This window comes from Mauremys mutica, chromosome 10 (assembly GCF_020497125.1).
Source record: "Mauremys mutica isolate MM-2020 ecotype Southern chromosome 10, ASM2049712v1, whole genome shotgun sequence".
Lineage (NCBI taxonomy): Eukaryota > Metazoa > Chordata > Testudines > Geoemydidae > Mauremys > Mauremys mutica.
This window is the reverse complement of record NC_059081.1, coordinates 37,218,126-37,230,469: the sequence shown is the minus strand read 5'-3', so window position 1 is coordinate 37,230,469 and position 12,344 is coordinate 37,218,126. Positions and strand designations below refer to the sequence as shown.

The 12,344-nt window shown below is 39.3% G+C and overlaps 1 protein-coding gene and 1 long non-coding RNA gene across 2 annotated transcripts in view; one reads left to right on the top strand and one right to left on the bottom strand.

The window, feature by feature from the left end:
• Positions 1 to 12,344, top strand: part of LRP2 (LDL receptor related protein 2) — a 177,498-nt gene that overhangs the window by 154,292 nt on the left and 10,862 nt on the right. Inside the window, exons 68-74 of the mRNA XM_045033029.1 lie at positions 1,955 to 2,083; positions 3,480 to 3,700; positions 4,173 to 4,349; positions 5,426 to 5,545; positions 9,925 to 10,015; positions 10,579 to 10,646; positions 10,790 to 10,910. Of these exons, the coding sequence (XP_044888964.1) occupies positions 1,955 to 2,083; positions 3,480 to 3,700; positions 4,173 to 4,349; positions 5,426 to 5,545; positions 9,925 to 10,015; positions 10,579 to 10,646; positions 10,790 to 10,910 (927 nt within the window). The remainder of the gene's footprint in view (positions 1 to 1,954; positions 2,084 to 3,479; positions 3,701 to 4,172; positions 4,350 to 5,425; positions 5,546 to 9,924; positions 10,016 to 10,578; positions 10,647 to 10,789; positions 10,911 to 12,344) is intronic.
• On the bottom strand, positions 5,153 to 10,818 carry LOC123378819. The gene is made up of 3 exons (XR_006582737.1): positions 10,773 to 10,818; positions 7,485 to 7,581; positions 5,153 to 5,212 (listed from the first exon to the last, which is right to left on the bottom strand). It is a non-coding gene; the product is annotated as an uncharacterized LOC123378819 (long non-coding RNA).

Below are 12,344 nucleotides of genomic sequence, written 5' to 3'. Positions count from 1 at the left end.
AGAGGACGTGTCCATGCTGATGACAGGTTCTGCTCGATAATGATCCAAAGCAGTGCAGACCAATGCAAATTCATTTTCATCATCTGAGTCAGATGCCACCAGCAGAAGGTTGATTTTCTTTTTTGGTGGTTCAGGTTCTATAGTTTCTACATTGTAGTGTTGCTCTTTTAAAACTTCTGACAGCATGCTCCATACCTCATCCCTCTCAAATTTTGGAAGGCACTTCAGATTCTTAACCCTTGGGTTGAGTGCTGTAGCTATCTTTAGAAATCTCACATTGGTACCTTCTTTGCATTTTGTGATATCTGCAGTGAAAGTGTTCTTAAAATGAACATGTGCTGGGTTAGGGTTATAGAGACTGCTATAACATGACATATATGGCAGAATGCAGGTAAAACACAGAGCAGAAGACATATAATTCTCCCCCAAGGAGTTCAATCACAAATTTAATTAACGCATTATTCTTTTAACGAGCATCATCACCATGGAAGCATGTCCTCTGGAATGGTGGCCGAAGCAGGAAGGGGCATACGAATGTTTAGCATATCTGGCACGTAAATACCTTGCAGTGCCGGCTACAAAAGTGTCATGCAAATACCTGTTCCTCACTTTTAGGTGACATTGTAAATAAGAAGTGGGCAGCATTATATCCTGTAAACGTAAACAAACTTGTTTGTCTTAGCAATTGGCTGAACAAGAAGTAGGACTGAGTGGACTTATAGGCTCTAAAGTTTTATGTTTTGTTTTTTTGAGTGCAGTCATGTAACAAAAAAAAATCTACATTTTTAATTACATTTTCACAATAAAGAGATTGCACTACAGTACTTGTATGAGGTGAATTGAAAAATACTATTTCTTTTGTTTACCATTTTTACAGTGCAAATATTTTAATAAAAATAGTAATATAAAGTGAGCACTGAACATTTTGTATTCTGTGTTGTAATTGAAATCAATATATTTGAAAATGTAGAAAAACATCAAAAAATATTTAATACATTTCAATTGGTAATCTATTGTTTAACAGTGCGATTAATCGCAATTAATTTTTTGAGTTAATCGCGTGAGTTAACTACGATTAATTGACAGCCGTAAGGAATGACAATACTTCTGTACACTCACAAGGTGGTGATGAGTCTACATTGGTTCAGAGAGAAGGTATGATACAAGTGCTAAATATTATTTTGTTTAATACGTGATCTTCTTTGAGACAGCTAAGAAGATTAACAAAGGTATTACAGTAAAGAGTAGCTAAATCCAAGGAAGAGCAAACACTGCTCTGCACATAGGATCAGAAAATCTGTATATCAGGTACGATACTTAAAAATTCATAACAACCCTTGTTTCTGAAAATGTTTTTGTTAAAAGACAAAAATATAAAGTGGAGCTGTGGCCCCATCAACCCAAACAGATGTACTCACAAGATTAATTCAAATGTAAATTAATTTTCAGTTTTAATGAATCAGCTTTCTGTTCCCAGAAGACTATGGCATCTGTGAAGATGCTCATTAGTTACCTGCAGTGCCTAAAAGTAACAATAAAACCTCACAGTAGGACTTTTATCAAGGTTATTTGACAGGAAACAAGGCCAGCTACGGAAACTTCTGCACAAAGAGAAACCTAGTTAACCTTGTAGGTAAGGGCCGCTGAATTCTGCAACAAGCTGCATCTAAATTCAACAGTGAGGTTTCTGTGGCACTGTGGTGAGGCATATTGGCAGTTCTACCATTCAACCAGTGCATTAATTAATTCCTGTATTAATTAAATTGGTATTAAATAAATGTGATTTTACAGAATCCCAATGTTTTTTAATGTCAGGGTTTTTTTTTATTTGAATACTGAGTACTGTAAAAAACAACAACAAGAAACATATTAAAAGATAGGCAGATTTTCTCAGCCCTATCCCCAGATATAACATCTTAACCTTTTACAACATTTTGTGTTTAATCTAATTCAGGCATCTTTACTGGACGGATGCTGGAACAAATCGAATAGAGGTAGCAAAGCTAGATGGACGGTACAGGAAGTGGCTTATTTCCTCTCTACTGGATCAACCGGCAGCTATTGTTGTGAATCCCAAGCTTGGGTAAGCATTTCAGGACCTCAAGGAGTTCTGGGAAATAGCACGCAGCAAGCAAGACAACAATAGAACAAGAACACAACAATAATCTATAGGAGAGCTCAGTAACTGAAAAGACTAAGGCTACGTGTTGCTGTTGATGTTCATACAAATTTCTGTCCATGTCCTGATTGCAGGGAATTTTTAAATAAGGGAATGCATTTCAGGGCCAGATTTCAGGAGGGGTCTGGTTTGGTGTTACAACAGGGGCTCAGAGGTCAAACTGTCGTGTCTCAAACTGCAGAGCCTCAACATGTGACACTGACTCCTTAACATACCTATTAAAGATGTCTTTCCTATAACTCCTCCTGCCTATCATATTATCATTACTCAAGAAACAGGAAAAGCTGTGGGGATATTTTTCCATTTATTCAGACTACAAGAACCAAAGAAACATCATCATTTTCCATTTTTTATTATTTGTTTTGGCCTAACCAGTCCCCATTTTGTATTCAGCATCACACAAGACACATAAATAATGGCTGATCCAGCAAAGCACAATTCCTCCCCAGCTCTTCTCTTCCTCTGTGGGAGAGGGAGTAAGTTCCTTCGACCCTTTTTGGGTGTAGCTTACTGCTTTTGTGCGTGACCAGCTCTGCTGGCGGGCTGGATGGTGGAGCCTTATCTCCATCCACTCCTCATTCCTTCCCATCCCTTCCATAACCTCTTGCTCACAGGGAATAGCATCAGGCACTCGGCCCCTTCTGTGGCCAGAGCGGTAATCTGGGCAACCCTAACATGGATGCACAGAGGTGGAGGGAGTCATTCTCCCCTGCTCAGCTGCACTGTGGGAAAGTTGTGTCTAGCCCATGGGTTGTCCCCTTAAAGTCAATGTATGAGTAAGGACTGCAGCATGCTTGCTTGCCACTCTGCACTGTTTATCTTTGCTGCAATTTTCACTATGTATTAAATGGGAAATGGTATAAATACACTGGCATATTTAACATCTCTAGATGATATGTATCATAGGTCAAACACTCAGCTGGAGAAAATTGGGGTAGAACCTTTGAAGCCAAAGACCTGTGTTGAGTTACATGAACTGAGGATAGCACCCAAAGGAGACTGCTGAAAGCCCTTTTTCCTGAATGACCCCGTTAGAATTGCCTGTGCAACTGCCCCCTCTCCACCTGAGTGCCAAGATGCAGAAACTCTCCTTTAACGTTTATTTTCCATGTTATTCATTCATAAGAATTTGCTCATCTGTTGAGTTCTGTGTGTGATTTTCCCAATCCCAGTCTGCAGATCAGGAGTTACACAACAGTCTCTTTGATGAGTCCTAGACTTAGTTATTGGATGATGCCGAAGAAAACAGTCCCAACCACCGAATTCTAAGTCATTTTAAATTCTAGTTATATTCTTATAGGCTTATGTATTGGACTGACTGGGGGAGGCAGCCAAAGATTGAATGTGCCTGGATGGATGGACAGCAAAGGCGAACGCTGGTTTCTGAAGACCTTGGCTGGCCCACAGGCCTTTCTATTGATTATCTCAACAATGACAGGCTGTACTGGACTGATTCTAAAGAAAATATTATTGAATCCATGAGACCTGATGGAACAGACAGAACCACTGTATTACATGGAGGTAGGAAATTTACATGAATGTTGTATATATTTCTGGTCTAAAAAATTAATGTGAACGTGTAGGGCCAGATTTTCAAGTACTCAGATCTCACAACTGGGGCCAGATTTTCCAAAACACTCAGCTCCCAATTAGGTACCTTATTAAGAAACAGACTTGGTAGCGTTTTGCATTCACTTTGCATGCGTGTAAATGACTACGCAAGGTGGTTGAGAATTAGGTCCACTGCAATTAACTTGCATGAGCAAAACAGACAGAATGTGGCACAAACTGGATTGGTTATTGCTGTTTTACATGTGTTATCAATTTGCAGGTACAGTGGCCTGTTCTTTTCAGTCATGCGATGACATTTCCATCAATACTAATGCAAGTGGTTAATGAATAATATACTTGATTCAAGGAGAAGAATAGTTCGCTCATCAATACTGCTAGGGATTCTTTGCTAACTGATGATTTTTTTTGTTCCTTTGAGAAGTCAGCAGTCCGTATAGCCTTGATGTCTTTGAAGGCCATTTATATTGGATTTCTAAGGAAAGAGGTGAAGTCTGGAAGAAAGATAAATTTGGAAATGGAGAAAAGGTTAAAATGCTGACTGTAAACCCTTGGCTCACTCAAGTGCGTATCTATCATCAGCATAGATACAATCAGTCAGGTAATCACCACTCTTGGATGTTCTATTCCCTGTTATCTGGAAACTGCTATCCCAAATGAATAACAATGCCTTCAAAAAGCTTAGTAATAGCCTGGGAAATGGCAGATTTCTAAGCACATGAAGTACGTATTTTTGAAAGCATAAAGATGGAACTGGGATTGATAAGTGTATTAACTATAGAGAGATAGAGAGAGGGGGGAACATATAAAATAAAGCAGGGTTTAAACACAGAAAAACAGTACATTTCTCTTTTGCAGTCATTTAGCACAAAATTATGGCTGAGTCCATTTTCCCCTTCCTACAGCTTCTACACAGGAGGCAACAATAATTGATATTTGCACTCCAAAAGCACAAAGTGCAGGCCACTCATTATTGCCTCCCGTATAGACCACCTCTATCTTAACTCTCCTGCAATGGCAAGTAAAGGCAGGGCTTCCCAGGAGAAGTTCATACTACTCTAGCATGCTCTTCCTAGAAGGCTTTGTCTGCACTATGGTGGGGTGTGGTGTCGTGTCCATGTAGCCACATGCCACAGTGAAAAGCAAGGTGTGTCCACGTTGCGGTGTGTAGCTACATGTGAAAGACTCTACCAGCAGAGAGAGCGGCAAGGAAAGGCGCAGCAGGGAAAGGCTCCAGCAATGGGGTGCTGGCAGGGTGTTTACTGCCTCTCCTGTGCCAGAGCCTTTCCCCGCTGCTGGAGTCTTTCACTGCAGCAAGGAAGGGCTCCAGCAACAGGGAGCTGGTGGAAATAAGCAGGCAATGTAGATGTACCTTGAATAGGCATGCTTTGTGGTGCTCAGACAATGGATATGTTCTGTTCCTTCACCTCCTTGTGCACTTGGTTCGAAAGCTATAATTGAGCCCTTGTAATGAATGTAAAAGAAGATGATTTTAATATAAAATACAATATTTATAAGCCATCTTGGTTGTTTTACATGTAGAAAAAGCACTTGTTTTAGAATGTTACTGTAATAATCATGAGCTATGTTGGTGACAGGTGGAAAACCCCCTGTTTATGTCTCAGAAATGCTGCTAGAATGCTTCTCCAGTTAACCTTTGTTATATCTGCATTTCAGTGCCTAATCTTTGTAAAGATGTCTGCAGCCATCTCTGCTTACTGAGACCAGGGGGATACACTTGCTCTTGTCCACAAGGGGCTCATTTTATAGAAGGCAGCACCACAGAGTGTGATGCAGGTAGAGTGAATTGTCCAACTGCAAATGGAACCACTGACTGAGTAGTATTTTCCTTTAATATGTCATTCTGATTTGGAGGGGGAATGTATATAGCTTGTCCATGATTGATGAAGCATTCTTGAATTAGAAATACAAACTGGGAGGAGGGTTCTTCAGTGGTTAAAGCAGGAGCCCTGAAGCCAGAACATGTGAATTATATTGCCAGTTATACCACTGATTTGCTGTTACCTTGGACAGGTCACTTAACTTCTTTGTACCTCAGTTTCTTCATTTGTAAAATAGACATGATAACATCAACTCTATAAAATTTGCCAGGTTTCAGGTCCAGCTGTGAAACAGGCCATTGTTCATAAAAACCGTTCACAAGGGTACAGCTGTCTCCAGAGACCCCTGGTGATTTGTTTCTAATGAATTGAACCAGAACTGCAGACCTATACACCCTTGACCTTTGGGGAAGTTAGGTTCCAAAGGTGGATTCAAACTTTGTAGCCTAGGTTAGGTCCTGGGTACATTACAGCTATAGCCAGGGGACCAAGTTACAACATGGATACAGATAGAGTGTAACCTAACCCACAGAGCTGGCAGGAAATTTTCCAGTGGAACATTCTTTGTAGGAAAATGCTAACTTGTTGAAAGCAAAATGGTTCCCAGAAACGTTTCAGTTTTGGAAAAAATTTGTTTTATGGAGGGGAAAAACAGAACAGAGCCTTCTGATAAGGTTAAACATTGTCTTTTGGCCTTTTTCTGAATAGAACAGTTTGATTTTCTGTTTCAAAATGGCTTTTTTGTTTCAATTAAAAAAATTATATAATATTGTATAATCTTTTTAAAGATCAAAATTGGAAGAAAACATTTCAATTTTATCAAAACATTTCAATCAACCCAAAACAAATCTTTTTAAAAAAAATTTCATTCTGTGGGTAACTGGAATGTTTTGTTTCATTCTGTTTTGGAATGGAACAAATTTGAATCATGGAATTTTGCATGAAGCAGAAAATCCAGTTCCCACCCAGCTCTACAAACACTCCATAACTGGGCTTAAACGCCTTGGTCAATCCAGGATTTTGACCTGACTAACAGATATGATTGGCATCAGCTGCTCTACAAGTTTAAGCCATGAGCAACCAGATTCTTTTATTCTGTTATAAACCATTTGTGTGTATACATTAGTGCATATACATTAGTGTAAATGGAACCTTAGAAACATAGGAAAATGAAGCAGTGTTTGACAAAATACAGATTATGTTTACAGTTATGTACATTTTTCTTTTGGTTGATCAGTAAACATTTTTGTACAATACAGGTGAGAGAAGGCACAAAGCTCAAAATACATCCAGAGATCATTTACAAGTAATTGGCTTATCATGCAAACCTTTTAAATATAAGCATTCAGTGCTAAATTGTAGAAATGCACCAGACCACACAGTGCTATTAGGAGCACCTGGGAAGCTCAGTTGCTGTGCCTTCCTTGAGCACCCACCCAAAGCAGTAGAGAGGGGTATGGGGTCCAGGAGCATGCTCCCACCTCACTCCACCCTCAATAGATAAGATGGGGGCAATACACAGGAAAAGTCCTTGCACTTTGTGAATGTGAGGGCTGCCATTTTACTTAGCTGTTAACCGAGGGTCCAGGTGTTCTCTTCTTTGTGCACCCAGGGAGTCTGGGTTCTGGCTTAGTTTGGTTGATAGCACCTCATCACAACAAAAAGTACAAAAGATGAGCCAAACATATCCTAATCTTATTTGCACCTTGATGGGCAATAACTATAACAAAGTGGTCCTTGTGACACTAAATCTAGGCTACTTCTCTACAGTTAATCCATCTGCAGGATTAAGAATGAACATTGGTAAGGCTAAGGCTATGATGGCAGAGGGAGGAGGACCCACCATGAAGGATATTATAGATAGAGAACTTACAAGAGTGAAAGAATTTAAATACCTAGGTCAATGATTGCTGACAATGGCACCCTCCTGAGTCATGCCCAGCATTGTACCAAAGCTGCTTCCTGCAAATGGTGGGAGCTGACACCAGTTACCTGTGAAAAAAAGATGCTAATAAGGTTAAAAGATAGAGTGCATTGTAATTTGATCCATCCCTATGTATGGAACGGAGACTTGGCCAGCCACAAGAAAAGAAATCAGTATGCTCTGCTCTATGGAAATGAAGATGTTAAAATGGTCATATGGCTGGATGCTCTGTGATAGGCAGCTAAATGAGATTGATAAGGTCCTAATGAGAGTTGCCCTAATTGAAAACAAGTTGAGGGAGCTAGTCTATGTTGGTATGGTCATGCCCAGCAGAGACCCAAGAGTTACATTGATAAACCCTTGCAGTGATCGTGGACAGAAGATGATGAAAGGGGAGGCCAAAGACCCAGTTCATGGACTGGATATCAGTGGAGCTTAGAGAGACCAATTTGCCGAATAGCCAGCTGTGCAATCATGAGTTTTGGAAGAAGGCTATAAAAGTTGCCAACCTCAAATAGGGAAGTGGCAAGATAGAAGAAGAGTTATCTGTCTGCTATGAATTGCATTAGTCTTTTTTCAGGTCAGCGACAGACAGTTTGACAAGCTATTCCACAAAGATAGTGCCACCTCTGATTTACATTTACTCAATACTCTGTGGTACTTTGACTTATTATTATCACAAGATACTATTTAAGCATTAAGTATTGGATCATCTCCAGGCAGGCCAAGGAGACATTTCAGTTTATCACTGCATCTCATTTGTATCTAGCACAAGTTTGTTTTGAACTTTGAAGCAACAACCTTGCAAATTGCTTTTGCTACATTTTATGACAGTGATTTGCTGTTTATTGCTCATAGCGCCTGTATTTGTTACCCTTAATTAAACTGTTTTAAATAATCTGGCCAGAGACAAAGAAAAACAGGTCAAGAGTTTGTTTTGGAAAAAAATAATTGTACAACAAAAGGTATTTTACAATATTGGGCCCAGTGACTCAATTTTCTGTTCCTGTTCGGAACTTTGCTCTAAGCTTTTATGTGATACACAGTGGGACTTAACCATTTAGTTGTCATATAGTTTTGTTTGTTTTTTATCATTTCCCCAAATTAAGGCTTCTAGTTGGAAGCAGAGACCTTAGCCCCAAATCTGGGATCCATATATAAGCTAAATTACCATTGACACGAATAGGAGTTTTGCTTGAGTAAAGGTTTCAGGAATGGACTACTTCTGACTGAAAAGTAGGTAAATTGTACTACATAAAAACTGTTATGGCTCATCTAGTGTATCTAGGTTGTAAGTGTAAGGAAGAGAGAGCCAAAATGCATCTTTCATTTATAGACTATAAAAGCATAGAGGATTCAGACCTTTCCCATAATATTTGTACCATGCTTTTTAGTGTGTAGATTTCCCGAAATCTGAATTAAGGCCAGTAAAATTATACTCTCTTTTTGAAGATCTTCATTAGGTTCAATATCAAAACATCAGAAGAATCTCTGTGGGTTTCTCTTAAAAAATGTACCAATCCAATATTATATGGATGTGTCTCTAGTCCAAGTCAGACAATGTTGCAGCCTCAGGAGGTACCTGAAGAGTGACCTGAAACAGTAGTATGACATTTAATGGGCTCCAATGCTGAATAGTGTGGAGCTTGAGCTGCTTTGTGCTAACAGAGCACAATGTAGATAATAAATGGAGACTCCTCGGATTTGGGATTTCTCCCTCTTTGTCATTGTCCTACTTGGGGCACATCAGAGGTTCTTTCCTCCTGTTTAAAAGCAGGTTTCCATCCACTATTGCCCTCATTCTCTCAAAAAATAAATGCATCATTTCTGGACAAATCACTTAATGCCCATCCCTATGGGACTGAATCTCCCAGCTGGCTTGAAGAGGAGTTTGGGACAGATGAGGAGGTAGGATAATATTGCATTCTGAATTTTGAGCCCTGCAGGCAGGGAACAGGAGATTTGCTTGACCTGACTTTGCTGTGTCCATGATTTTCCAGTGCTAGAAGCAGACACTGTAGTGTCCAGCAATTTTCATTTACATGTCTTCATTGTATATGCTAGAGAAAATGTTGAAACCTGCACCCTTCATGATGCTACTGAACCATTTTTACTGAACAACCTCGTATTATGCAAGAATAGAAGTTTTACCTGGATTAAAAATTGTATTTAATCAGGACAATAAATATAGTAACAACCTATGTCCCTGGCATTAAGAGCAATGTTTTCAAAAAACTGCATCTGAATTTGAATTTGCAAATGTCAGCACATACTCAGTTTGGGTGATTGCATACACAAATTACAAGCCTGGTTGAAATTTGGCCCTAAAAGTAAACTAAAAAAATGGCATGGTAGCATATGCTTTGCTGAGTATGGCTTATTAACACATGCATGGCTTTCCATTTCTGCAGCCATTGAATCCCCTCCAACAATGCCACCAGCATGTAGGTGTATGTATGGAGGAACATGCTATATTGATGAAAATGATCTTCCCAAATGCAAGTAAGTCACTGTTGTAGTGGTCGTAGGTCAGAGTTTCCTGGTTTAGCATCACACTAGGGTTCAGTTCTTCAAAATGTAGTTACAATGATGCATTAACAGAAGATCTAACCCACTGATAATAGCATATTTATAGCAATGGTTGGAAAAATGCACGTGACCATAAACCATTAGCAAATAAGTAGTTTGAAACTAAAAGGTTTGGAAAGGGGGAAAAAAAGCAAACTATAAAGATTTCTCTAGTACAAGCTACAAAATAAAGACAAATTTGGTGAGGGGGGAAAGACCTGTAAATGCACAGAGGTATGAGCCAGTAGGTGCCGCCAATGCTCCACAGAAACCAATCTCCACTTTAATTACTCTAGTTTCTGACTCAGCATTACCTGTATGGCTATTTCTAAGCAGATAACAGGCATATTATTTTTACAGTCAGTGAAACATGTAATTACTAAGAAGTGAGTTGAACTCTACTGCCTGTATGTAAACATTACAAAGTATAATAATAAAGCGTACCCACTAGACTTAATAAAAGACAGATGGTTAAACTATCTCCCTTATATTCACAGGTGTTCTTATGGCTACACGGGAAATTATTGTGAAATAGGAATGTCAAAGGGAGTGCCTCCTGGAACAAGTAAGCTTCAAGTATATATTAAACTTGGTAACTGAGCTAAGTCACATGTCAGGTTAAGGTCAACCTTATACTTCTGACAGGGTGCTTTTTAACTTCTGAGGTATGCTTATTTTAATATTTACTTACTCTTCTGTCTCTGGTAGCCGCAGTAGCAGTGTTGCTGATAGTCATTCTAATCATAATAATTGGAGCATTGGCAGTTGGAGGGTTCTTTAACTACAGACGGACAGGCTCCCTCTTGCCAGCACTTCCCAAACTACCAAGGTATGTCTCACAAGACAGGTTGTTGATTACATTTGTAGATCAGATGTTTACATTTGTGACTGAATGTTTCTTAAGGACATGATATGTCTACTATATACTAGTTCCACAGCAGTGGGTCTCAAAGTTTTGTACTGGTGACCCCTTTCACACAGCAAGCCTCTGAGTGTGACCCCCCCCCCTTATAAATTAAAGACACTTGTTAAGATATTTAACACCATTATAAATGCTGGAGGCAAAGCGGGGCTGGGGATGGGAGGGAGTCTGACAGCTCGCGACCCCCAGTTTGAGAACCCCTGTTCTACAGACACGAGGGAAGTGTAGGGTTAAAGCAATTCCTAAAGATTTCTGCTTCCAGTTAATAACAAAGCTGGTCATACCTGACAACAAAGATTACCATATTGTCACACTATTCTGGGCCCCAATCAGTTTTCACATAAATAAATACAATATGCTTTTTAACTGGATATTAGACTGGGTATTCAGTTCAGAGGGATGGCTAAATATGTTTATTTTAATTACTTTATCAAAGGTTGTAAGACTACAACTCAGGCAAGTTAGATACAGGAACTCTTTAACCATTAGAAGGCTGAGCTCTTCTATAATGTTGTACTCACCTGCAAGGGATGCTAGGCCAAATACCCACGTTTCATGTTTATGTGAGGCAGGAGACCTCTGTCAGATCACTGGCCACCTGAGAAGCACGGCAATCCAGTGGAACTCAACTTCAGGAATTGTTATCATTTTTTTTAAAAGTTTGACATTTTAAAGTGAAAAAAGGGAGATGAAGACAATACTTCTAAAAAGAAGGGACTCAGAGCACAAGCAGGTTTTTAAACATTTCTTTGAAAATATCTATTTTATTTAAAATATTTACTCTTTTTTCCTTTCAAACTTAAAATTGGTTCTTGAAGTACATGGGTGAGAAATGACACTTTCAGCTGCAGATCAAACGCGTGTGTGTGCAAATTTGTGGATGGGTGGCTGGGTGCTAGTCTACACAGACAGTGTTTGAACCAACATTCCAAGCCATTATAATTAAGTCAGTGAAACTTGTAAAGTGGACCCGGACCTATTTATACTCATAAAAAAGTGTTTGTCTTGGTATGCCAAAACAAGCAACCCCCATCTACACACTTCTATATCTTTATAACTGCATCCACACTAGGGATTACACTAACGTCATTATATTAGTTTCTGATCTGATACAGGTAAATGGGTGCAAAAACTGTTGTAGACCAGCCCTGAGAGTAAGTGTTAGAGTTCTAACTGTTGGTTGCTGACAGTAATATTCTGTTTCTGCGTTGTTTCATGGAAATGGTCATTGCATCACCAGATACTGAGTAAGTGAAAGTTTTAAAACACTTACCTGCCTTTTACTATTGTCAATTTCCATGAAAATGGGGTCCACTGAAATAGAGTTCTAAATCTTAGTCC